The sequence below is a fragment of the Narcine bancroftii genome, chromosome 1 (genome assembly GCF_036971445.1).
Source record: "Narcine bancroftii isolate sNarBan1 chromosome 1, sNarBan1.hap1, whole genome shotgun sequence".
NCBI lineage: Eukaryota > Metazoa > Chordata > Chondrichthyes > Torpediniformes > Narcinidae > Narcine > Narcine bancroftii.
The window spans coordinates 6,163,739-6,190,925 of record NC_091469.1 but is presented as its reverse complement, the minus strand read 5'-3'; the positions used below and the strand labels follow the sequence as shown (position 1 = coordinate 6,190,925).

The following is a 27,187-nucleotide window of genomic DNA, read 5'->3' as shown; positions in this document are numbered from 1 at the left end:
ATCCCTATGCACCAACAAGGTGAAGTTTACCTTCGGGGATGCTTGTGCAACCATGGTAGTTGGGGCAGACAAATGGGATCACATAGTCATTCCCCCACCTTCCAAGGTAGTCAGCAATCAACAATACGTTATGATAGGTGCCTATCACAGAATCTATTGACACACTATTGCGTGACGGAGCCATCTGGCCTGCCGTTTCACCATTCAGCAGCCCTGTCTAGCCCGTGCAAAAGAAAAATGGCACACATCTCATGACCATCGATTACAACTAAACAAAGTCGCACCCTCCCCTCCACCGCTGCATTCCCTGATGTAGTCACACTGGTGGAGGACATTGAGGGACAGGAGAATAAACATTGTTATGCCGTTGTTAACCTCACAAATGCTTTTTTCTCCTCAGTCCCTACTCCCAAGAACAATTTGCCTTCACGTGGGAGGGGAGATAGTATACATTTTGCCGTATGCCCCAAGGCTATGTGCACACTCCACATTGTGTCACAGGTTTATCACCTGGAAGTTATCTGTCACTGGTTAATCTGCTGCTGGCCCCCTGCCAGACTGGAGTACCCTATGAATTCTCTGCATGAAGACAATAGCTAGTGGATCTCTGACAAAAGAGGCAAGGTCGCAGAGTCCAACTCAGCTTCTGAAACAAGTTACAACCCAAGCTGCCTCCCACGACTCCCCATTCGAGCAGCATCTACTCGGCTGCTACCTTGCACTGCTAAGCACAGAGCACCAAACGGCAGCAGAGACATTCAGACTCTAGCTGCCCATCCCCATCATGCATTGGGTTAAATCCGTGGATACCCTCCACAACTCCTCCAGAGTTAAGTTGAAATAGCACATAGCGAACTGTACAAAGGCTGGTCCAAAAGGGACGAGCCACTTACATGAACAGGTCATGTCCCTACCCAAAAGTGAAGGCCCCTCCTACCCAAAGTCCCCACAGTGTACAGCCTACCCCCATGGCCTGGGGCCAAACACTCAACACCCAAGACCCCGGACAGCAGCAAGAAGCCTTATTTACTGATGGCTCCAACCAGTGGAAATGTGGCAAATAGTGGTGGAAGGCAGCAGTGCTCTACCCTGCCACAGGTAAAATATAACACAAGAGGGGGTGAGGGGTCCAGCCAAATGGCTGAGCTGGCACCTGTGGCGCTCGCCCTAAAACAGACTACTGGTCCAGTCCATATCCACAGATTCCTGGGCCACTGCAAATAGCATGGCAGTATGGATCCAAGGCCACCTGCTCTAGGGACAACAGCACTGGCGGTTCATTTGGGCGGTGTTTCAGGAACTGTTTTTTCCTCTCTATAATCTGAGAAGCAATAAAGACCCGACACTCAGAGTGAATCCCCAACCAGTGAACAGGGCTGGAGAATATTGCTATAAATGTTTTGATGAATACTGGTTGAACCTGTCGGTGGGTCACAACGACTATGAGCAACAACGGTAGCCATGCATGCCAGTGTCCACAGCCAAGAGCGCAGCAAAACTGGGGGCACCCTGGACGCACAACAGCACTCATTGGATATGCGAACACCACACCCTGGGTCCCCAGGGGATGGTACAGTTGTTGCTTTCCAGAATATGTTATGCCTTATATCCACCACCTTAATGATCTCAGGGAGCACCCAGCCTACTACAGGCATCGGGGCAGAAGGAGTGTCACTGAGATGGAAAGATTCTAGGTGATCGCTTTTCCCCAGTATGGCACTGCCCGCTTGTCCTAGAAAGTAATCTGCATGACCAGTGTGGTGGAGACGCTGGCCAATACAAGAGCTGTGGAACTACAGCACATGGAGGATGCTCTGACTCAAGAGGCAGCAGAGCTGACGGACTTCTGCATAGTTACCTTGCAGAACTGGATGGCCCCATACTACCTCCTCGGTGCTGAAAGTGATACCTGCGCAGTGATTGGTAAAGAGTGCTGCACTTACAAATCGGGGAATATTACTCATCTGGCCAAAAGTTCGAGAGTCGGTGGGTAAAATTGAAAAATCAAGGGACCAATTCCTGCATCACGACTCTTCTTGGGGAAGTTGGTGGCCTTTTCAGGTTCTGGGAAGTTGATGGGCTATTGCCATTCACTGGGTCACTACTATCATTTTTGTGTGGTGGGGTTTTGTCTTTTATGTTGTCTTTATAAATTTATCTCGAAGGCTCCTTGTCTACATTGACGTATGCAATGATTGGCAAGTGTCGTGACTTCCGAAGGGTGGAATGTAGCATGGATTATGGAGGATTATTGGCCCCTCTAATTGCATCATCAATATCTGGGCCAAACTCTCCATTTGATGGCACTATAAAGCCCACCATATGAGCTATCTTTCTCTTCTGGGATGCACCCGAGCTCTATTCCAGGTTGGGAACCGTGAGCAACACTAGAGGATTGTTGGTAAGGTGTGGCCAGACAAAAGGTTGGAAGCTATAGTATTGTGTATGTAATGTCCCTCATTTAGTTAGGTAAGAGTCATGCTTGCCAGGGATTGGCGGGTATCATATGTTGTAACTTGATTGTAAAGCCTTCTACCTGCGAGTGTATCGTTTAATCCGGCAAGTGTGTGTATGTGTGTTTTCACCCCCGTTGTGTTCCCTACATGTGTAAATAAAATTTACCGTTCAATCGAACCAGTTTCTTTCTCTCTCTCTCTCACACACACACACACACACACACACACACACACACACACACACACACACACACACACACACACACACACAACAGAAGATTGTCTGTTTTCTTGCAATACCAACACTAAATTTAGAAGGAACAATTTATAGTATCTCAGAACTAGTTTCAAACAGGAGATAGTTCAGTCATTCAGTAATTTCCCAGTGCTTTCTATATTGTTTCTAGCTTCATAGTACCCTTGCTTAAGAAGTCCAAAGAGGGTGCTCATGACACTGAAGCACGTGCAGCCAAAGAGAAACAAAGTGCAGAAAGGAAATCTAAATTGAGCCAACATTTTCTACAGCATCACTGCAGGTGAAATAGGCAATAAAACTCCAGAAACATCAAAATTTACACACAAAGTTTAGATGTTTTCCATATCCAATAAATACATCTAACCATCTAAGTGCTTCCAACGCAACTGAACATTTCTAATCACTCTCAAGAACCAGCTAACATCACTCACTTAGAGAAAATAATTGCAAGAATTGTGAACAAGCAGCTTCTGGGAATCTGGGTATTGGCACACTGAATGTGGAAGTTACATTCCATGAAAAAAGCCGGATCAAACATGTACTCTGAGCTCACAAGTTGGTGACAGTATGGCAAGAAAAGGCGTTTATGACCACATGCAGACTCTTCATCAGTGATTCAATATTTAACACAAGAATCGGTCCAGGGTGATTGAAACCATACAGAGGCAGACTGAATGAAGCCTTAGTTTTCTCCCCTCTCTTGCTTGGAGAATTGAATTTGTAATCCTGTGAACTTACTGCACATTGAAGTGAATAGCAGTGGTTCTGCCACCTTGCCACTAATTGATGCGGCTAAATGATGTTTCTGGAAGACCACAGAAGGAGTGCAACTGAGCTTATTAGCCAGCCTGGGAGAGCAATAACTTTTCTAACTTTGCCATGGTGCTCAGCAGTGAAGGACAAGAGGTAGTTCATTCTAAGAACTCCAACCAAAGAGGCAAGACAGCAGCAACATCGCCCAATGGAGGAGATCAACCCTTATGAATAGCAGAGAATCATCTAACATTACTTACCTTCAAAATAAAGTTAAAATGGTGTTATATTTACACTTACTGACTCAGTATCTTGAAATTCCTTCTCCATCAACTCAGATTTGTTTGTCTGCTGTTTTGCCACAACTTCTAATTTTGCATTCTCTATCTCCAATCTGAAATAGTAAGAAGGAATGATACAAGCCCATGCTTTCAACATTTTGTAATTTTTTTCAGATAATGATATTCATTCAAAATATATTCATTAAATCAAAAGAGCCAGAACTATGAAAAAAATTAGGATTTATCACTTTTACAACACTGATATTTCTAACATGGAATAATACAAAAGGAATTTTAATTAAGAATTATATTCCACACAAATCAAGTTTCTTCAATTTTTAAGACAATCTTAAAAATTTCTCCACAATAAGATGGCCCCACCAATGTGGCCACATTAAATCAATAGAGGCTTCTGCAACTTGGAGTCGTACAGCACAGAAGCAGGCTTTTTGGCCCAATTTTTCCATGCCAACCAAGGTTGCTTCTTAAGCTCGGCCCATTTGCCTGCATTTGGTCCATAGCCCCTCCCTTCTTTCTAAATACCTGTTGAAATGTCTTTTATTATTGCAGTTGCACACACTTCTATCGCCTTCTTTCATAGCTTGTTCCAAATACAGGTAATCCCCGACTTACGTCCGTAATTGGGACTGAAGGATCGGTCGTATCTCGAAATGGACATGTCAGAATTTTGCCCTGACAATATTGAATTTGCACCCTCAACTCTCTTGCATGCGCCAACCAAACTCCAATATGTGCAAACCCACCACACATGCACCAACCAAAGACTCGTGCATGCACACGGAATCAAGAAGGGCATGCCCAGCCTATGAACCCCAGGATGCTGACCAATAAAGTAAGTACATACATTTTGGCTCTTACATGCCCTGTTATAGTTTGTCAAATACATCATAAACTGCGTAAATTTTATATTTTTTTTATATATATAATTTTTTTTAAATTTGGTCTTGTGTGCGGATGGACGCAAGTCACATAGGTTGCAAGTCAGGGAGTACCTGTATCCATAACTCTGTGGGAAAACTTCCAATCTGACCTTCTCTACCACCCCAGTTCTTTCATATGGTTTCCTTTTAACCTTAAGCATACACCCTCTAGTTTTAGACTGCCCTGCTTGGGGAAAATGACTGTGACAATCCACCTTTTTTTCTAAGTCCCTCATTATTTTATAAATCTCTATATGTCTCTCCTTAGCCTCCTTTGCTCCAGGGAAAAGTCATAGTCTATACTGTCTCACCTTTTCAATCAAGCCCTCCAATCCAAACAAAATCCTATGATATTCTGCATCACGTTCCTAATAGAATGGTGACCAGAAGTTCAGGCGCTGTCTCACCAATGTAACATGATGTCCCAACTATTATACTCAATGCCTATCAGAAATGCATCACAGGTCTTCTTGACTATCTTGTCTATTTGTGTCGCCACTTTCAGGAAACTATTTGTGTCGCCACTTTCTCTTTGTTCCACAACACTCACAGTCTGTATAATTTCACAGTCTACAACCTGCTCTGGTTTAATTTCCCAAATTGTATCACTTTGCACTTATCCAAGTTAAATTCCATTGCAAAGCTTTGAAGAGGGACATTCACAATATCACTTCAACAGTACATTTAAAAACCTTATATTTACCAAGAAATCAGCTACAAAAAGTTTTGCTTCAAATGAAAGCTATCAATAATTAATTTACACAAAATCAATCCATGAGTGTTTGCTAGACACTTTTCTATGATATAGAACATCTTCAGGTCACCGTTATTAAATATAGAACAAAGAGCAGAACAGTACTGCACCATGATACTGCAGTGGCCCACGCGTGGAGACACAGACCAGACGGCAAAATCGCCAATGAACACGATGACTGCATGGAGCTGGGGGCAACACCAGCCGTGGTCCCAGGTGGCCTCCGCACAGCGGAAAGAAAGGAAATTCTGGTGGGAATGCCAGCCAAGCCTAGGCTAGTGCTCCAATAATGCAGGGTCCTGACGTCAGCGCTAGGGGCCTATATAACTGCTACAGCCATCCAAGGCTTTGGTATGTGTCATGCTTCTCCATGCTCTTGCAGTGCTTACGCTACCAACAAACTTAAACTGACCATCTGCGCTCATGTGCTTGCCTCTTAAACATTCCCATTGTATCAGCTTCCACCACCCCCCTTGGCAGTATTCCAGGCACCAGCCACACTGTGAAAATAACTTCCTCAAATCTCCTTTCAACCTTCCTCCTCTCACCTTTAAACTGTGGCCTCTAGTATTTAACATTTCCAATCTGGGCAAAAGATTTTCTATCCTACCTTATCAATGCTTTACATAATTTCAGGCTCCCCCTCAATGCCTGATGTTCCAGAGTTGCAATTATTTCAAAAAGTATCTTCTTAAAATTATGCTATAAAATACTGCTTGATTTGTGCTAGTTCACAGACTTTTTAAAAGTTCAAAGATTTGAAAGAGGTAACATTCTGAAAATGAATGTAAATTTTCATCATTTACCCACTGCACTCCGTCTAAACTTTGCTACGCATCAGAGGGAAAGAATTTGTGGCAGATGAACACGTGGTTGAGTTGGTGCAGGGGTTCATATTTGTGGATCATTGGGATCTTTTCTGAGAAAGGTACGACTTGCACAAATGGAACTGCCTCTGAACTAGAGAGGGACCAATATTTGGTGGGCATACTTGCTACAGCTGTTGGGAATAATTTAAACTAGTTTGGCGGGATGATGGCGATCAGAAGGTGAGGGCAAAGAATAGAGCAGAAGGTGAAAAGGATGCTGCCATGTGTTGTGGTTTTGTGAGGAAAGACAGGCAGTGGAGGAAGCGTAAATGTAGTCAGTTGGAGGGTTAGAAATGTACAAATTTTGATGCAGGGAATATTAGGAATAAAGGAGATGAACAAAGCATGGATCAGTATGTGGAAACACGATGTCATGGCAGTTACAGAGACATGGCTGACCCAAGGACAGGATTAGCTGATGCAGAGGTTTAGATGTTTTAAAAGGCATAGGAATGTAAATCACAAGCTTGTTGGGGAGGTGGGTGGGAGTCATTATTAATCAGGGTTGGTATCACAGCTGCAGAAAGGGAGGACACTGTGAAGGGAGTGTCTACTGAATGGGTGTGGGTGGAAGTCCTTGTGCCCCAGCTATCTGTCTACCAGACCCCGACTCCTCGGCACCCGACTATGGCCTTGGCCCTGGCCGCCCACCCTCCAGACTTCCTTGCTATTCTCACAACAACTCTCACCTGGCCCCAGGATGCCTTTGGGCCAGATCTTCCAATGCAGATTCTAACCACGTGGCTCCCACTGATGCAGACATGCACCACAGTCCCAGCCTCTCTGCTGGATCCCACTGGCTCATCCCCCTAGCACCAGTCCTTACCTTTCCCTATCCCCTTACTTCTCTCCCTACTCTATCCCCATCTCCCCCTCCGAACTTCCATTTTATCCTCAACCTCAGACCCTCTTATCTCCTCCAGTGACCCCCTCTAGCCTCCCCTTCTGATCTCCCCTTCCCCAAACCCTCCTCTTCTGACTTCCTCTACCTTACATCTCCACCCACTGTCCTTCCTAACCCTCCACTTCCCTTAAACACCATCCACCTCCCACTCTGACCCCTGCTTGCTCTTCACCAACCCCTCTGTGCAACAAAGCACTCGATCCTCAGTAGAGACATAACCATTGTCCACCTCCCCCACATTTTAATGAGTTCCACGCACGCCACGATGCCAAACCCATTGCCTTTGTGTCCAGGCTTACTTCCAAGCGTGACTCTCCAGGCCCCTTACCCTCTCCTCCATTTCTTCCTCATCTGTCCTGGCCCCCTCCACCTCCAGATGTAACAATCACAGGATTGCTCTTCTCCTTACCTACCACCCCACCAGCATCTGCATCCAGCACATTATCCACCAGAATTTCCACCACCTACAACGGGATCACACTACTGGACACATTTTCCCATCTCTACCTTCTGTAGGGGCTGCTCTTTCTGTAACTTCCTCGTCCCTCCCTCCCCAACAAGCTGTGATTTACATTCCTATCCCTTTTAAAACATCTAAACCCTTGCATCATCTAATCCTCCCTCCCAATCAACCCCCAGTACCTTGCCCTGTGACCATAGGAAGTGCCACCCCAGAACTCCTCCTCACCTCATTTCGGGGCCCTAAATTGTCCTTTCAAGTGAAGCAACACTTCATTTGTGTATTTGGGAGTGATGTACTACATCTGGTAGTCTTCTCTACATTGGAGAGACTGGGAGCAGACTGGAAGATCATTTTGCTGAGCATCTTTGCACTGTCAACATCAGTAACAGGGATCTCCCTGTGGCCAACCATTTCATTTCTGTGTCCCACTCCCATCCTCACATATCTGTCCATATCCTCATGTACTATTCCACCAAGACCATCCATAAATTGGAGGAACAACACTTAATTTTCCATCTGGGCTCTCTCCAACCAGGTGGCATTAACATCAACTTCTTTGGTTTCTGCTAACCTGCTCTCCATTCCCCTCCCTTCCTTTTACCCTTAGCCTTTCCCATAGCTCTCCACCCCCTTCCATCTCTACTCACAGAGCCATCCCTCCTCTCCCTGCTTGTTTCTGTTCCCTCCCCCTTTATCCACCTATTACCTCTTGTCTTCGGGTCCATGCTCCTCCCCCAACCCTCCCCTCCACTACCATTCTGCACAGGTACCTATTAACATTTTTCCATACCTTGAAGGGCTCAAGCCCAAAAGTTTGGTTCTGTATCTTCATCTTTGCTCTATAAAGGACATTGTTTGACCTGCTGAGTTTCTCTAGCTTTGGGATTTTACTGCAGGGAGCAATCTCTGTATTGGGAATAGCCTATGGGCCGCCAAATAGCTCTTGGGAGACTGAGGAACAGACAAGTGGGCGGATTTTGGAAAGGTGCAGAAATAACAGACTTGATGTTATGGAAGTCTTTAACTTCCAAAATATAGATACGGCAGAATTTGTCAGGTGTACAAGGAGGATTCCTTACAGTACGTGAACCAACCAACTAAGAGAGAGGCCATTCTGGATCTTATACTGGGTAATGAACCTGGTCAGGTGACAGACCTCTTGGTGTAGGAGCATTTCAGTGGTAGTGGGCACAACTCCCTGAGATTTTGAATAACTACGGACAAGGATAAAAGCAGACAAAATGGTAATGTGTTCAATTGGAGATGGGATGAAGCCGACATTAGATTTAGGAAGCTAAAAAAAGCAACAGCATGAGAATTATATGGTATCCAGCAAGAAACTGAAGAAACTGAGCTGGAGAGGAACATGAGCCTTTGGCAAGTAGGATGATGGAAACCCCCAAGGCGTTCTAATGTTACATGAAGAACACAAGGATTACGAGAATGAAGGTAGGACCACTTAAAGATTATGGAGGCAACATGTACCTGAAGGCAGAGGAGTTTGAGTCCTAAATGAATACTTTGCTTCAGTATTCAATAGAGAAAAGGATTTGTTCAAGGAGAGGTCAGAATAGAACAAGCTTATCTGCTTATATATCAATCCACACTGAGACTGAGAAAGAGGAAGCAGTGGATCTTCTGAAAAGCATTGGGATTGATCAGTCACCAGGGCCTGATGCTGAATCCTAACACCCCAGGATGCTATAGGAAGAGAGGGAGGAGATTGCTAGTGCATTGGCGGTGATCTTTGCATCCTCCTTGCCCACAGGGGAGGTGAGAAAGGATTTGAAATAGCAAATGCAGTCCCCTTGTTTAAAAAAAGGTGATAGAGAGAATCCTGGGAAATATAGACCAGTGAGTCCTACATCAGTATTGGGAAAACCATTGGAGAGGATTCTTAAGGACAGGATTTACAAACATTCAAAGAATTAGTTTTCCTCAGGATAGCCAGTGTGGCTTTGTGAGGGGAAGGTCATGCCTCACAAGCCAATTTGAGTTTTTTGAGGAGGTAACAAAAGAAATTTATGAAGGTAGGACAGTAGATGTGGAAGAAATTAATTTTAATAAAGCATCTGACAAGATCCCCCATGGGAGACTCTGTCAAAAAATCATGTGGCATGGGATCCATGGAACTTTGGCTGTGTGGATTCAGAATTGGGTATGCAGAGTTGGGCAGAAAAATGGCAGATGGAATTCAATCTGGATAAGTGTGAGGTGATGCCTTTTGGAAGGTCAAACTTGAAGGCAGTGTACATGGTTAATGAATGGTAGGATACTTTGTTCTTCCACACTATTAAGTATGGGTCCAAATCTGAGGTTGCTGTGCAGGACAGTTAAGAAGGTCTATGGTACACTGAGCTTCATTAGTCAGGGTATTGAGTTCAGGAGTCATGAGGTAACATGCAGCTCTATAAATCTCTGGGGAAAATACACTTAGAATATTGTGTTCAGATCTGGTCACCTCATTACAGGAAGGATGTGGAAGCTATGGAGAGGATGCAGAGGAGATTTAGCAGGATTGGAAAAAAGTCTTGAAGCAAGGTTAGTAGAGCTAGGGTCTTTCTGTTTGGAGCATAGAAGGATGAGAGGAGACTTAATAGAGGTCCACAAGATTATGAGAGGCATAGATAGGGAGGACAGCCTTTTTCCCAGGATGAGAGTAGCAAACAGCAGTGCAAGGTAAGAAGAGAAAATTTTACAGATGTCAGGGGTAGGTTTTTTTAAAAAAAAACATTACCAGGGGTAGTGGTGGAGGCTGGAACAATAAAGGCATTTAAGGAACAGGCACATGGATGAAATAAAAATAGAGGCTTATGAGGTAGGGAGGGTTTAGTTTTTGTGGTAGGTATGTATAGGTCAGCACAACATCGTGGGTCAAAGGGTCTGTATTGTGCTGTAATATTCAATGTTCAGGTTGAACATTGCAGACATAGGCAGAATCTATCATTAACATTTACTTATTTTTAATGATTAAAAATCCAATTGTTCTCCACTACCGTTGAATATGCTCTTTGAGTTTCTTTGCAGCTTCCTTTTCTTGCGAAGAGGCAGAGAAGGCTTCTTGAATTTTCTGCGAAGTAGCAATCAGATCACGTTCTTTGTCAAACAAAGCATTCTCCAATTGCAGTATTTTTATCTCGGATTGCCTGTTGTTTTCCTGAGATTCCTGTAACTGTAGAGCAAGGATGGCCTTTTTAATACAAATATTCTAAAAACGTTTCTTTTTCAATAAAAATACTGTTCAAAATCTATTGGCAAGTAAAAGTAATCACAATTCACATTGGGGAAGACATGCTGTATCCCCGCAGAAATTTTTGGATTGCCCATTAACTGTGAAGGCAATTCCAGTATCCAAGTTAATGCCAAAACACAAGACTAAAGGTCCCAAATAATTTCCAAGGTAGAGAATTCACTACACTTCTTCAGCAGTTTCTTTCCAACAGATATCACTCTCGAGCCTCCCCTTATAACACCACTGAGGGATCACTCCAACACCTCAAAAAGATTGTCTGCATTACGTTAATTGAACATTTATTAGCTATCTTTTTTTTTGTATTTGTTGTCTTTTTTAATTTAATTAAGCATAAATTGCATTTGGTTTATTAGTTGTTTTTGTAGGTGCTTTTAAACAGAGTATTTGTCCAGCTGCAGCAAGAATTGTGCTGCATATATACATTGCACAATATATCTGACAATAAACTCACTAGCAATTATTATCTCATCAGTTGAGTGAATATTAATCTTCCTCAACCAGTATCTCCTCAATAAGTGTGAGATTAGTTACTATTTGGCTGCTGCCTTTGGGAAGAAGGTAAGAAGCTTGAAGTCCAGCACTTCGAGGTTCAGGAACCTTTTTTCCCCCTCAACATTATCAGGCTCTTAATACCTCCCCTTATTACCCTAAACCAACTACTCCAGAACCACAAGAAGACCTGTCTGCACTATGGTATTCAAGAAGTATTAATAATTGGTTGCAATTGATTCAACATTATTCTCAGTAGGGTATTTTTATGTTTTACTAATATTGATGAACAACTTGATTGTTCCATCACAAAAGCAATATTTTACATTTAGCTTGTATCACTAATTCACAAAGCCCACATTTACCTTAATTTTCAATTTCTCCAATTGCTTCTGAATCTCTATTTTTTCATTCTCCATTTCATTGCGTGAACGTGTGATTACTTCCAAAGAAGCCTCTGACATTGAAAGTTTTTTCAGTGAATCAGCGACCTCCTGTTGAAGCTGCCTCAAGATCGCCTAAAAGAGAATGTTCCAAATGATAACAATTATTTGTCATATTTTACTTTTAACACTGAGAACAATTTCAAGATGTTTCACAAAAAATTAATAAATAAAAATCGGTACTGAGATACATAATAATGAGATGTCTAAAAGTTTAAAGACTCAATATTATGGAGGGCTTTAAGAAGGGAAGGAAGCAGAGATTAGTTGCTTTGAGGGAAAACATGGGGAGGAAATTAGTGGTACTGTCTCCGCTGAGTCAAAAAAAAAAATCGCATGTCCAAGAGCGGTATTAACACAGATAGCACTGCTTCCTTAAAATGGTGATTCTGGTGGATGCACAAATCACACACCACTTTTGGAATAACAGCGAGAATTCTTTCTATGTAAATGCTGATAATTATTTGTCCATTATATCAGAAAATATACATTAAAGGCTATTTGTACTTATACCAACTGCTATCTGTATCACCAATATGTGAAAACTGGTTGTTGCTTGTGTATAATTGCCTTATAGTACTTCTATAACAACCTTTGGCTTTGTTTTGGATGCAAAGGAACCCTATATAATGTCTTTCTTCACATTTTTAGCTTGAGAATTACCACTTCACTTGATATTAAAACTCCAATAGGCAACATAAACATTATAACAAAGTTAAAACCTGTATATAATGAGAAACTCAATGTTCAATTTCCCTGTTTGCCAACACCTTTTCTTCCTTTGCTTGATGAACGCGACAGCATAAAAATCATACCATTGAAATATTACAAAATCTGCATTGCAGATTTAATCATCTATTCAAACATTAATTACATTACCTCTCTTTTGATTTTTTCATTTACTGATTTGCATATTTGTTCTCTCTGTTCAGTGTTCTTGCTCAACAACTCATTGATTCGTTTTTCCATCAAACTTGTGCGGTGCTCATTATCTCCTCGAAGTGTTGTAAACATTTCATTGAACATGCCCTGGATCTCAGCGACTGTCTTTTCCTTCATATCTTTGGTTTGTGCATCTTCAAGCTGTTGACGTAACAGTGTAATTTCACTATGGGCTTGGGCCAACCTCTCTTGTAAAGCTATCTGACGAACCTCATATTTGCTTATCTGTTCTTTTTGCACTTTATTTATTTGTTCTAGTTCAGTTATACGATCCTGAAATTGCTTCAAGCCTCTCTGAGCACTTTCTAGAACAAGGCTTTTCTCAGCAAGAGAAAGTGTTGTACAATGAAGTTTCTTGTCTAGATCATTGACCTTTTCCTCCTCTTTACTTAATCTCTGTGACAAGTTCCTATTGGTCTCATGAAGATTAGAAATGTCATTGTTTCTTTTTTCGGCTGAATGGACCCTTTCATCACGTTCCCTTTGAAGATTTTGTTCAAATTCGTATTTAGCCAACTGGCTACCTTCTAATTCTTGAAGCGTTGCATTCAAACGTGAACGAATGGCTTCCTTCTCGGTCTCCAGAAAAATATTGTTTTGTTTCTCAAGTTCAAGTTTGGACGTCAACATTGAAACTTCATTTTTTATGACATTCAGTTGATCATTATACTGCAAAGCTGTTTGACTTGGAGTATCTTCATTAAATTTTAAATTCATTTTTGCATCTTCCAGCTTTAATTTTAAAGTCTCAATCTGCTCCAGATAAGTTTTGAGCTCCACTTGAGTCCGTTCATGCACATTATGCAATTCAAGTTTGAGCGCAGTAACTTCATCCTGCAGTGAACAATTCTGTTGCTTCTCAGCTTTTTCCTGGTTATCATACTGAGCATGAGGCTTCAAAACAAAGAGTAGCACAATGAGAAACAGGAACAAGCAGATACCAAGCCTTAATATCCGTTACAAACAGAAATGAGCATTCTTATATTCCAAAAGAGCAGTGAATGAGCTACCAATTCATTGACTGATCATTTCTCCCCATGGCTGCTATCTGGCCATCAACTCCAAGATTCGAGCACTTACCTACACGAAAGGGGCAATTTACAGTGGCCAAAAAAACCTACCAACCCTTACACCATTCAAATAGGGAAGAAAACTGGACCCGTCGAGGAAATACACGCAGTCATGAAGGATGTGCAAATTCCACATGGAGCCCCCCAAATCAGAAATGATCCCACATCCTGTATAAGCGAGTATGGGCGATTTCCCCCAGCTGTGCTAGCAGTAGCATAAACATTTAGTCCTCTGACGCCCATCAACCCCCACGTAGTTTAAGAAACACCTCTGCCATCAGTTGAAGTGAGTGCTTGCCCCAGGGATCCTGGGGTCCAGCTGGTACTACAAGGCAGTAGCTCTACTTGCTGCACTACAGTGCAATAAGCAACTTTTAGCGATTTAAGGTATCTGGAGATCAGGTAAACTTACAAAATCTGTAATGGTAAGAGAAATACCAGGTAGTTGAATTGCAGTAAAATGCCAGCAAACTCTTCAACAAAAATTAATGTATAAATGCACAAAATCATAATTTTATGCACCAAAATTTACATTACAATTCAGTTTCAGACAATTGTTGGAATTGATTTGTAACTGCTTGACATTTAATGTACCAGATGCTTACATTTTTAAAACATCGCAGAAGTACTCTTCATTTTAAAATACTGCAAAAGGAGAAAGTGCTTAGGCAATAGAACACCACATCAATTTAAAAAATATCACTGAGTTAAATTTGAGTTCTTCCAAATTGGTATTTGTTTGCATGCTTGATAATATTACTTGCACAGAAAAACTGATGTACTTTCTCCCACTCACGCCATTTTTTCCACCTGCAGTGGATTTGTAGAGCTCGTCAAAAGAACCAAAGACTTGTTGATCCAAACCAAGACTTTTATTAGCAAAAGACAGGAGCTCTTCACAGGTGGCTGACCAGTGCAGAATGATCCGACCTGGCTAGGGACACAACCCTTTAAGGCCCAGACAGTAGGCGAGGCTAAGCTCTCAGCCAGTCACTGTAAGCACAGTCATTACATACTCTAGATACTGTAACTATATACATTGGTGATAGGTCTGTATCTATCACAAAGATACAAGTAGAATAAGCAAAATAAATGATCTTTTTCTCAAGGTTTAATTTACACAACCTTTTGTGCTCACTGTTTACATACCTCTATATTTTTTAGAGATATGTTATCATCCATTTCTATCTCCTGCTGCCTTTGCAAGTCGCTGTTCAGCATTGCTTCGTTCTGCTTGAATTGGTTCTGCAACTCTTTTTGTTCTTCATTGAGCTGAGGATGTTTAAGAAAGTACCATATTATTTAAAAATAATATGGACCCACATTCAAAGAAGCAAACCAGCTTCCGAACCACAACATCACGACACACAGACTCAACCCTCAACCTGGCGTGCAGTTCCTCATCCTTCAGCCCTGAAACTTACACTGCGCCGTGACAAAGTGCCGTAATGTTACATTTATTGTTGTATTTTAACTGTTTATACATTTATTGTTGTATTTTACCTGTTTATTCATTTATTGGGGTATTGTTTGTTAACTGTTTATGTCACTTCATTACTCGCTATGTTTTAAGTCCTCCTGGAATAGGGACAGCAGAGGTTACAATTGTGCTACTTTACAGTGTAGACAGGGCATAGATTTAAGGCATTTTCAATACGGACCAGGGGGAACACAGTAGCGATAGTCAGTTAACAGCCTACATAGTGATTAATCAATGTACATTTCGCACACAGGGAGAGACTCACAGGCAAGCTGCAAAACACAATTAAATCACGAGAAACAATCCCCCCCCAGCTTGGTCTCTTTTCATCACCCCGTGAAGGGGAGCACCAGTTACCAACAACATGAGCTGCTTGGCACCTCAATATCAGACTCCAGACAGCCTTCGGAGATCGGTGGCCCTAGGGTTCGGGGCTGAAGAGGACGTCAGATACTAGCCACAATTCAACGGAACCGCCTGACTACTGCTACTCGTTCGCTGCTGAAGACAGCGTTTCTCACAGACTTCATCAGGACAAAGCTTACAAAAGTCGGGCGGTTAAAGACACTGCTTCAAGATTTCAACGAGAATCTGCCCATGCCCATGTTCAGACGTGGCAACTTCGGACTGATGTGGGATGGACTAGACTCTTTACTGAGAACTGGAGCCTGATACTCGCAACCCTAATAAGCAGCTGGACTCGCTACTCTGACCTTCATGGTGCTCCCCTACCTAAAGACTTTACACAGGTATTACAATTCGGTTATTGACCAGCTGGGTAAAACAACACCTTACACTTGAAAGATCAGTATTACTGATCTAAAAGAAAAGTGAGGATGGGGGGGGGGGGGGGGGGGGGAATCAGTCACACTGACACCAGTAACCAAAGATCAGTAACACTGATCATGGTGAAAGATCAGTATTACTGATCTAAAAGAAAAGTGAGGATTGTGAGAGATGGGAAAATTGATCTAAAATTATGAACATGGAAGAAACTAAAATTCATCAGTTAATGGCTGTAACCAGTACAAACAGGATGAGCTTGGGGATTAGGATGCAGGAAAGCAGAGTCAGCACGATTAACATAAGAATCTTCTTTGTGACAAGAGCCACCATAAGACTAAGAAAAGGAATGGTAAGGTACAATAGAATGTAGGGAGTTGAGGTAGTCTGGTTCAGATAAGGGTCTCCTAGCCCAAGACAGAAGTACCAAGTCCTACATATCTAATTAGCTAACCTTACACAGAGACTGTAGCCCCGAGAATCAGGAAGGTGTGAATAAGGACAATGACATGATGGGACACCCACAGGATACCCCCTGGTCCTCCAAGTGTACTGAAACTGCACGTAGGCAGGAAGGATTGCCTATGCCAAACCCATCCAGGGGGCAGAAGAATGTAAGAGGGAGGGTATTCTGATACTGAAATTGACTGTATAAAAGTTGGGTGAGCCCCAGTATATGTGTGTATTCCCAGGGTAAGGGGAAGCACCCAACTTTGCATTGTTGTAAAATAAATGTTCTTTGTTCTCAATTTTTGTCTCGAGCAATTTCTTTAAAGGTACTTCAATTTCTAACACTATGATCAGGACACTGAACACCAGAACGGAGGGCATACTATGCTGGCCTCTCTAAGTCTGAACCAAGTGAGTCCACACGATTTATCAAATGCAATTTTTAGTATTAAAATTAATGGGTTGAAAGTAAATTACCTGATGGACAGCGGGAGTACTGAAAGTTTAATAGAACAGAGGCAAGTAGAGTACCTTGCCCTGAACACATGCTCCAGTGACCACCAGATTTTGTTTGCATCCATCAGCCACACAGCTAAAGTGACACGTTTCTGCAAGGTCACGTTGGAAGTACAAGGCACAGAGTATGAGGAATTTAAATTGTTAGTTCTCCCGGTCTCTGTGCTCCCGTCCTGCTCAGGCTGGACTTTCAATGTCAAATGGAAAGCATCATAACGATACACAATGGGTCCCTTCTCCCACTGCTCCTTAAGAACAAACAGCACTGTAACCTGACAGTCCTGAATGTAGAACCTCCCCCGCTATTCACTCATCTCACCTTGGACCACACGCCAATAGCCACCAAGAGCAGGAAGAACAGCCCACGGGATAGATAGAGTGGAGGTTTGCAGACTCCTACAAGAGGGCATTATAGAGAAGAGCTCCATCCTCTGGAGTGCCCAAGTAGTTGTAGTAAGGTCAGGGGAGAAGCAGCGGATGGTTGTCGACTACAGTCAGACCATCAACAAGTTTATGCAACTGGACGCCTACCCACTACCACGCATAGCGGACAGGGTGAACAGCATTGCACAGTATAAGGTGTTCTCCACTATAGACCTCAAGGCAGCGTATCACCAGTTGCCCATCAGAGAGAGCGACCAAATATACACGGCATTTGAGGCAGATGGCAGACAGTACCAGTTTCTCCATCTCCCCTTCAGCATCACTAATGGGGTGTCACTGTTCCAGTGGGAGATGGACCGCATAGTAGACAAGTATCAACTCCAGGCAGTGTTCCCTTATCTCAACAATGTTACCATTTGCGGCCACTCTCAAGCTGACCGTGATACGAACCTCAAGCGCTTCTTCCAGGCAGCTAAGGAATGTAACCTAGCATACAATAAGGACAAATGCGTCTTTAGCGCTAAGAAAATGGCCATCCTGGGATGTAGTATAAAATTGGGAAATCAGCCTGGACACTGCCCGCATGTGCCCACTCCTAGACCTCCCAGTCCCTCTCACACACAAAAAACATTAAAAGTATGTTTGGACTCTTCGCATACTATGCACAATGGGTTCCCAACTATGCTGACAGGGCCCGCCCGATCATAAAAGCCTCGGTGTTTCCCCTCGGCCTGGCGGCTGTCAAAGCCTTTACAGAGATAAGCAACCGTGGGGCATAGATGATATGATCCCCTTCCAAGTGGAGACAGATGCCTCAGATGTAGTACTAGCTGCCACAATGAATCAGGAGGGGTGACCGGTAACCTTTTTCTCGCAGACTTTTCAGAGGTCAAAGGTGAGACACTCGGCAGTGGAGAAGGAGTCACAGACCATCGTAGAAGTGGTGAGGCATTAGAGACATTACCTGGCTTGTAAGCGCTTCACTCTGGTCATGGACCAACTATCCCTGGCATTCATGTTCAACAACCAGAACAGGGGGAAAATAAAAAAACGACAAAATTTTGCACTGGAGCATAGAACTGTCCACGTACAATTATGACATTCTATACCAGCCTGGGAAGCTCAATGAGCTGCCTAGATGGCTGATGACACCGGGTCCGATGCTCCTCCAGAAGCACTGCAGGCCCCACAAAACGAACCCGTTGGTGGAGCCAGTAGAGCTGCGGCACGCGAACCCCCTCTATGCAGTCGTTGCATTCAGGAACGGACAGGAAGATTCGATAGCCATCAGGGAATCGCGCTGGCCGATATCGTCTATGACGAGGAAGGATCACAGACCCCACGGACCCCAACGGACCAGCAAGACCGTCAGCAGACACCAGGACGACTGACCATCATACCAAAACGAACCGCCGACCAATACACCCCCAACAGCCAGTACCCATCCGGAAAGCCCTACATCACCCCCCCAGCATACCCCTACTATGCAGCTAACGAGCAGCCCTGCGCTCTCAACCACCCAACGTCAGGACCCCCTGCTCCCAATACCCCCCATCTCCCCTAAGGTCAAAGACACTAAGGAAAGCCTGCCAGATCCTGGACATCAACTTGCTGGGGGTGGGGGGGGGGGTGGGGGGGGGGGTGGGGGGAAGTGGCCAAATTCCTTTAGGGGGGTGAATGTGGTGATATGCCATTACACCACTAGGTCACCAGGGGCCACCACCTGCGACCCTGTATATAAAGCCAATCAGAGCTCATGCTCCTCCTTCTGACCTGGGCTTGCAGAGAGGCAAGACCTAGCTGTCTATATCACTCTATTAAATCCTGCATTTAACCTTCACCCTGCTTTGCGTGATTGATGTCGGTCACACACGTTGTTGGCAGTTCAAACATTTAGAATGCGCATGCTGGAAATCTGAAAAAGAAAATGTTGGCTTTTTTTTAAATTCATGTCCTGATGTGACTGGTAAGTAATGGAAAGTTTCCTGGGAGTTAACAGATGATTCATTCTCTTGAATGCTCAACCTCTGAATAACTTTTGATTCTATTCTATCAAGTTTCTGGTTAACAGTGACCATTCATGATGTTGATGGCAGTAACAATGCAGGTCTCACAGGGAATGTTTAATCTTCCTTTGGTGAGAGGGGTTGTTTGCCTAACCCCTGGACAACCTAAGTGTTATTTGGAACTTAGCAGCCCTGTACTGGAATGACTTGAAGTGCAATTGGATTTAATATTCCAACTAAGTGTTTTGGGGTTTTACAGCATTTACTGAACCCACTCCCTCATTTATTTCTCATAAGCAATCAAGTGAACTGAACTGGTAAAATACTGGCCAAGTAACCAATCATCATGTTAATATTTCTGGGTGAAGATGAGTACAAATGTTTAACTCTGACTGTTGTATGCTGCTTCTTTCAATGAAGAACACGGGACATAGTCCGAGGTTACAGGTACATTGTATACGCATTTCACTTTCAATGGTGGTTTGTGCTGTTCTTCATAAACTTTTACTAATTTTCTATTAGTACCACAGCTTGATGTTATGAAATATGCCTGACTTTAAGCTTTTAGATTGTGCCAGCTTTTTGGCTTGATGGATGCCCAATTTTGAGCTGTCACATGTTCACTAAACTTATCCTTTTTAGTAATGATGGTAGTGTTAGACAAAATGCCCTGTCATAAAACAACTTGTCAAAGATTAGGCAACTAAAGCTACTCCTTTACTACTGTCCCAGACAAATAGCTATGAAGTGGATCAATGAGGACGAAGTCACGTTTGTTTTTGTCCTCCATTCAACATCAGCCTTTCAACTGAGCTGCTGTAATGCTCAGTTACTCTTGGTGATGGACACTGCAAACATCACTTGCAGCGAATTCTGGCCTTTCTACCCTCAGGCCACTAAAGCCATTAGCAGAAGGGCAAGTCATAAGGATGCAGACTCTACAGGACATGACCGCATGGGCATAGTCGAAAGTTGCTGCCGGGAGCCCAGGTCATACCTGGTAAAATCAGAAGGACTGGTGTATCGGAGAAACCATCGACGCATCCTACCTGTAAGAGAGCCATCCCCATCCCAAACCATTCCTGGTGAAACTATATACCGGGATCTGGAACGAGAACCCAGGGTAGGCAGGGCTCCCTCAGTAACAACCCATGAAACAAATGACCACATCCTGAGACCACAGATGGCACAACCTCTCAAGCTGAAGCACCCCAAGCATCCAATTCCACCAATGGCTACTTTGTAACATGTTTTGAGCGTACTTGTAAGCCCAACCCAAAAATATTAGGATTAAATTGGGGTGGCTATTCACTGCTGAACTATAATTATTGTAATGTACAGCACCTACATGGATTGTGGTATGTAGAGGGGGTTGCCCAAGAAAGGAGATGTAGACAGCCACCATATTCACAACAGCGCTATTACACATGCGCAAGTCCCCGCAAGGTGCAATAGTTAAAAACAGAGCTTGGCTGGTAATAGACGTCATTTCAAGAAGCTCTCGTTATACATTGTATTGTTGTTGGATTTAACAGTAAAGCATTCGTCAGATTGCCACTTGTGTTGTCTGGTTATTCGATACAATAACAATCAGTAAGGCTTTATCTGTAAACTTGGGGGAAGGGGGTTAATTACAGTTCATCCAAGATGGTGGCACACAAGATTGCAGTGACCACTTTGGGTCCTCACCACTGTAAAATCCCCAACCCACTACATTGTACCCCTGTATCTACAATGGGCAAATTCTCATCAAAATACAAAACGCGAACTGGATTTTCAAATTAGCTGATTGATAAGATTCTGTGTGGTTTAAACCTATTGAAGCAGGGATCACAGACTATTACAAACTGAGGAGCGAATCGTGGGAAATGCATGGGGGGGGGGGGGAGGGGGAGGGCATCAGAAACGCTGCCAGAGAAGGAAGAAGCATGGAAAATGGGCCAGCATCAGAGTTAAACTGAGAGTTAACCCCTTCAAACCCATGTTCCTGTTGATCTTACTCTCAAATGTAAGATACTGGAGAAGAAAATGGATTACTCTGAAGCTGCATCTGAACCAGAGGGAACTGCAGGGCTGCTGTACTCTGGTGACTACAAGACACCATCTAGATCAGTGATCCAGCTGGATGGTCTTATCTCCTTCAGGGCAGACAGAGACACTACTGCTTCTGGCAAGACTCCAGCAAAGGGTCTGTGTATTTACATCAATGAGAATTGGTGCACCAAGGTCTCTGCTGTGAAGACTTTCTGCTCAGCAGAGTCGACCTGCCCAGGGAATTCTCGACAATGCTGATTATCGCAGTCTTCATTCTGACTTCGGCTAACAAGACTTCCCACCCTGACGGTGCCAATCTGAAAATGTTCTTACCACGGTTTCAACAGCATGTGAACTTTGCCACCAGAAGAGAGAACACCCTGGATTGGGAGTAGACCAATTTCTCGAGTGCATACAAGGCTGCACCTCACTCCCAACCTGGTTACTCGGATCACATATCTGTCCTACTAACCCCAGCGTACAGACTGCTAGCCAAGCAAACTAGGTCAGTTCACAGAGAGATCAAGACGTAGCTGGGCGGGAGGGGGGAGAAACAGCGCTGCAAGATTGCTTTGAGACCATGGACTGGAGCTGTTTCAGGGAGGCAGCCACCTACAAGTCATGTCAACAGTGGTGTACACAAGCTCAGTGACTGGCTACATCAGCAAGTGCATTGAGGATGTCATCAAGATCAAATGCTTCACAACCAGGGCTAATCAGAAACTATGGATGGATGCAAAGGTCAGGCCCTTCTCAGAGCTTGTGATGCTGCCTTCAGGTCGGGGGATAGATAGGATGGCACTACGATCATCCAGGGTTGAACTCTCCCACACAACCTAGAAGGCAGTGCAGGGGCTTGCACAGAAAATCCACTCACAGCTGTGCAACACCAGTGACACGAGGCACATGTGGCAAGGGATCAAGACCATTACAAATCACAAGACAACCTTGCAAATTAAGAACAATGATGCATCCCTTCCAGACGGGCTAAACACCTATGCACAGTTGGATGAGAACGGGATGATACCAAAAAAAGCTCAGTGTACCCCGAATGAATGGGGGTGGAGGTGAGGAGAACCCTATCCAAGGCGAACTCACACAAGGGGGCGGGACCAGGCAACATACCTGGTCGGGTACTGAAGGACTCCAATTGATGGAGGTCTTCATGGACATCTTCAACACCTTACTGCAGCAGTCCATCATTCCCACAGGATTCAGAAAAACCATCAAAAAACCCAAAAGGGTGACAAGAACAGGCCTCACTGTGGCACTGAGTGTCTGGTGATGGAAAGCATCAAAGCACACCTCTCAGGGATGCTGGATCCATTTCAATTTGCCTATAGAAGAAACCATTCCACGGATGATGCTATAGCCTGTCACTTCACTCCAGCCTGGCCCACATGGAGAACAACACCTCATTCACCAGGCTGCTGTTCATTGACTTCAGTTCAGCATTTAATATGATCATTCCCCAGAGGTTGGTGGAGAAGCTGTCCTCTCTGGGACTCAATATTCCCCCTTTGTAACTGGATCCTGGACTTCTAATGGAAAGACTACAGTCTGTCCCAGTCGGTAGCAGAATATCGAGCATCGTCATGCTGAGTACTGACACATTTCAGTGCTGTGCTCATCCCACTTCTGTTCACGTTACTGACCCAAGTCTACATGGTTAGATCCAGCTCCAACAGTGTCATCAATTTTGAAGATGACACAACAGTAGTTGGCCTCATCAGCAACAATGATGAGTTGCACTATAAAGAGGTGGAAAATCTCATGAATGGTGCAAGAGCAGCAACCTGAGTCTCAATGTGGACAAGACGAAGGAGATGATTGTGGACTTCAGGAGGACCAGGAACGATCACCCTCCACTACACATCATCAACTCTGTAGTAGTGTGGAAAGCACCAAGTTCCTTGCAGTTCACTCAACTAGTGACCTATTGTGGACATTCAACATCTTGTCAGGAAGGCACAACAGCAACTGCACTTCTTGAGAAGACTGAAACAGACGAGGCTACTATCCACCAAAAACTGTCAACCTTCTACTGGAGCTCTATATCGAGTGTGTCCTAGCCCGCTGCATCACAGTGTGGTACAGTTGGTGCAGAGAAATGGATTGGAGGTCAATCTACAGGACCATAAGGGTGGCAGAGAGGATTACTGGAGTCTCCCTCCTCCTAATCAATGTAAGCTTCCAGGACCCTCTCCACCCTCCACATAGCATTTTTCAGCTGCTTCCATTGGGGAAGAGATATAGGAATATCAGAGCCAGGCTGAAGAACAACTTCTTCCCATGGGCCACAAGAATGTTGAACGACCAAAGGAATTGTACACTAACCATCCGAGACTCTAATTTGCACAAAACTATTTATTTATTTTTATAGATATAATACTTATTCTGCACATGTATTATTTGTCTGTATGTGTGTTGTCTGGCTGTGTGCCTGCATGTTTTTGCACCAAGGACTGGAGAAAGCTGTTACGTCAGGTTGTACTTATACAATCAGAGGACAATAAAATTGTCTCAACTTAACTTGATTGTGAAGCCATCATAGTCAGCGTGGTGGCTAGCACAACACTGTTATCGTGCTCACAAATGGAATTCGAATTTGAAAGAAGGTGCATCGAGGGCCTGATCGGAACAGTAGGATGAAGAGCAGTCGATGCTGCTCACTGCAGAGGAAACTCTTCCAATCTGTCTCCCTATCCCTAACTAGTAAGATCCTATATCTTTATTAGTATTGTGTGTATTACTAAGGCTTTATCTGTAAACTAGATGGGGGGGGGGGGGGGGGAGGTTGGGGCTAAATATGATGGTGGCATGGTTAGCAGCTAGCACAATGCTGTTACAGCACCAGCGACTGGTGCTATGATATGTTGTTGAAACTAGATGATTTGGCAATAGAGAAGATGTACACTTGTAGAACATCTCAATTCAGAAACAAAACATTGAGGCTGCAAACAACCCAGCTCAGTTTCAAATAATTGGTAAAAGCTGTAAAGGTAGCCAAGGAGCAGAATAAGCAGTGGGGACAAATTTCAGTTTTAAAATTTACAGGAATTACTTGATTAAAGTGAACTTTACATAAAGACTAAAATACTAATAGAGAAAGTATCCTAAGAAAGCAGCCTCTATCCTCTACAATCCCCACAACCCAGGCCATGCCCTTTTCACTCAGCTACCATCGGGAAAAAAGTACACGGGCCTAAAGACGAGTATTCAGTGGCACAAAGACAGCTTCTTATCAGTTACCTTCAGATTCCTGAATGATCAATAAACCAAAGACGCTCCCTTACTTTGACTTTTCATGCTCCATTTTTATTTATTTTTGTAAGGTAGTTTTTTGAATGTTTGTACTGTGATGCTGCCACAGAACAACTACTTTTGTAGCTTGTTCATAACAAATTCTGATTTTTTTTTTTTCAAATTACTTTAGGTTTTGCACTGTCTTGTCTTTTAAATGGTGTATCCTTAATCCAGGTGTATTAGGCATTGTGAATCTCAGTCAATTGGATAATTCGCATTTCCAGTATCCGCGATCCATGTAGGTGCCAGGTAATGGGGAATTTATTGTATAACAAATTTGACAATTATTAACAAACATAATTATTATTAATTCTGACAACCTTTTGTAAATTGTTGACTAGTGTTTCCCTTTCTATCTTCAGGTTTCTTATTATCAATTCTGATTCTTGCTTTGCTCTTATCTCTTCACAATACTGGGATTCTTTTCTCTGAAGTTGCTCACAGCTCTTTTCATGTAACATTTCTGCAGTTTTTCGTTTCTCTTCCTCTTGTTTCATACTGAACCTTTATTTTTAAAAAAAATGTAAATACCATTATAAATTGTGTATTTTTTTAAATGAGAATACTGTATTAGCAGATGCATTTCAAATGTAGTAAGCATTTTCTTCTGTCCCAAACACCATTTTGCTTTCCCATCTGCAAATACTGATCTAATTCTACACTTTTGAAAGACTACTTTGGCCTCATTCTAGGCCACAATAAAACTCAAAGTGTCCATATTAAATAATTTTTGTTTAAATAATTGCTCATGTTCTTATGACATGGAAAGAGGCTATTGATCCCATTCAGCCTAATATCCAATGTTTTATCACAGCATTCCCCCATGTTATTTTCTGAAGGAAATCCTGCAGGACAAAACAAGAAAATGAAATCTTCAGATAGGCAGCTGCAGAGGTTGGGAGTGATCTCAAATCATGAAGCCTGTATAGCAACAGCACTACCTGGAGCTTAACCAAGTACCCAGTGAAATTAAATACAAGTTCATCTGTTTTAGTGATCCATCAGCAGCAGATAAATTGAGACACAAAATTATGATATGTTGTTGAAACTAGATGGTTTGGCAATAGAGAAGATGTACACTTGTAGAACATCTCACTTCAGAACCAAAACTCTGAGGCTGCAAAGAACCCAGCTCAGTTTCAAATAATTGGTAAAAGCTGTAAAGGTAGCCAAGGAGCAGAATATGTGGTGGGGACAAGAAAACAATGTCAGGTTTGCATATTGAACCTCTACAGGTCCATTAGTACAAGACCAAGTCACTTATCTTAGAAAACAAAGCTTTAAAATGTTGCACTTAAACAAATGATGAATAGTTATGGAAAATATGAACAGTTAATACAAATGCATCAAAAACAGAAAATAGAGTGAGAACATACTTGAGTTGATTAAGGTCAGTGTCCTTTTCCATTATTTCACACTCTAGTTTGCATTTCATTTCTCTAGTTTCCTTCAAAGTTTGATGAAGCCCTTTTCGCTCATTCTCTAGATATTTCGCTTTCTTTGAAAGCAAATTATAACGCTTCTTTTCTCGTTCAACTGCTCTTCCATGGCCCTGAACCGTATTTTGGATTTTCAGAAAACTTACCGAGTCTATTATTAAATAAATTCCATATTAGAAACTGTATCCATTTTGTTTATTAAAAAATATAATTAAAAAAAATTAGCAATGCATTGCATTTATTAGTTCCTGATTGATAGTTAACATGATTAAAATGCAATTCAGTTTCATTACATAAACAGAATTTATGATTCAATTTTTGCAGTCATTTTTCCTTTCATGTGACATTAATGTTTCATTAATAAAAATGAAATTTTAAAAACAATTTTTTGCAAGTTTAGTGTAGTTCTTGTAAATACAGGAATCAAAGAATATAACAGAAATAAGATCTTTTAGTTTACATACAATACTAAAACAAAGTTCATGTTGCCAATTAAAAGGAAAACAGGAAATAAGAGACACACCATTCTGGATTAACTGTCCTTACCCATTGCCTCTGTATTAAGATGTGCAATTAACTGAGCGGCATTCTTTTGCAGAGAGTTAGAGAATTCCAAGTCACCTGAAGCAGTATCAGAAGATTCTGTGAGATCATTCAGGTCATCAGAAATAGTTATTGGTCTCATGATCTTAAAAAAAGGAAATTCAAAGATATAGAATTGCTAACAAAGTGCATTAACAAATACAATAAAAACAAGAAATATTGAATGATTTGTAGAGCGAAAAACTGAAATAAATATTGCACAGCAATGACCTTTCATCAGGATTGGTAGATGTTTCACTTTAATCAAACACGTGAGAGGGGCATTATCAAATTGGTTGCCTCTTTATCGTTGGTTGGCCGAATCAACTCTAT

General features: G+C 42.7%; 1 protein-coding gene across 5 annotated transcripts in view; it reads right to left on the bottom strand.

The window, feature by feature from the left end:
• The window catches only part of ankrd26 (ankyrin repeat domain containing 26), a 167,701-nt gene that overhangs the window by 28,188 nt on the left and 112,326 nt on the right, over positions 1 to 27,187 (bottom strand). For 4 of the 5 annotated variants that reach the window (XM_069919991.1, XM_069920012.1, XM_069920021.1 and 1 more), the window contains 8 exons: positions 26,819 to 26,960; positions 26,210 to 26,423; positions 25,154 to 25,337; positions 15,024 to 15,146; positions 12,742 to 13,698; positions 11,785 to 11,937; positions 10,674 to 10,849; positions 3,766 to 3,859 (listed from right to left, as the gene is read on the bottom strand). In XM_069919991.1, coding sequence (XP_069776092.1) covers positions 3,766 to 3,859; positions 10,674 to 10,849; positions 11,785 to 11,937; positions 12,742 to 13,698; positions 15,024 to 15,146; positions 25,154 to 25,337; positions 26,210 to 26,423; positions 26,819 to 26,960 — 2,043 coding nt within the window. The remainder of the gene's footprint in view (positions 1 to 3,765; positions 3,860 to 10,673; positions 10,850 to 11,784; positions 11,938 to 12,741; positions 13,699 to 15,023; positions 15,147 to 25,153; positions 25,338 to 26,209; positions 26,424 to 26,818; positions 26,961 to 27,187) is intronic. The other variant, XM_069920001.1, reaches the window with a different exon arrangement.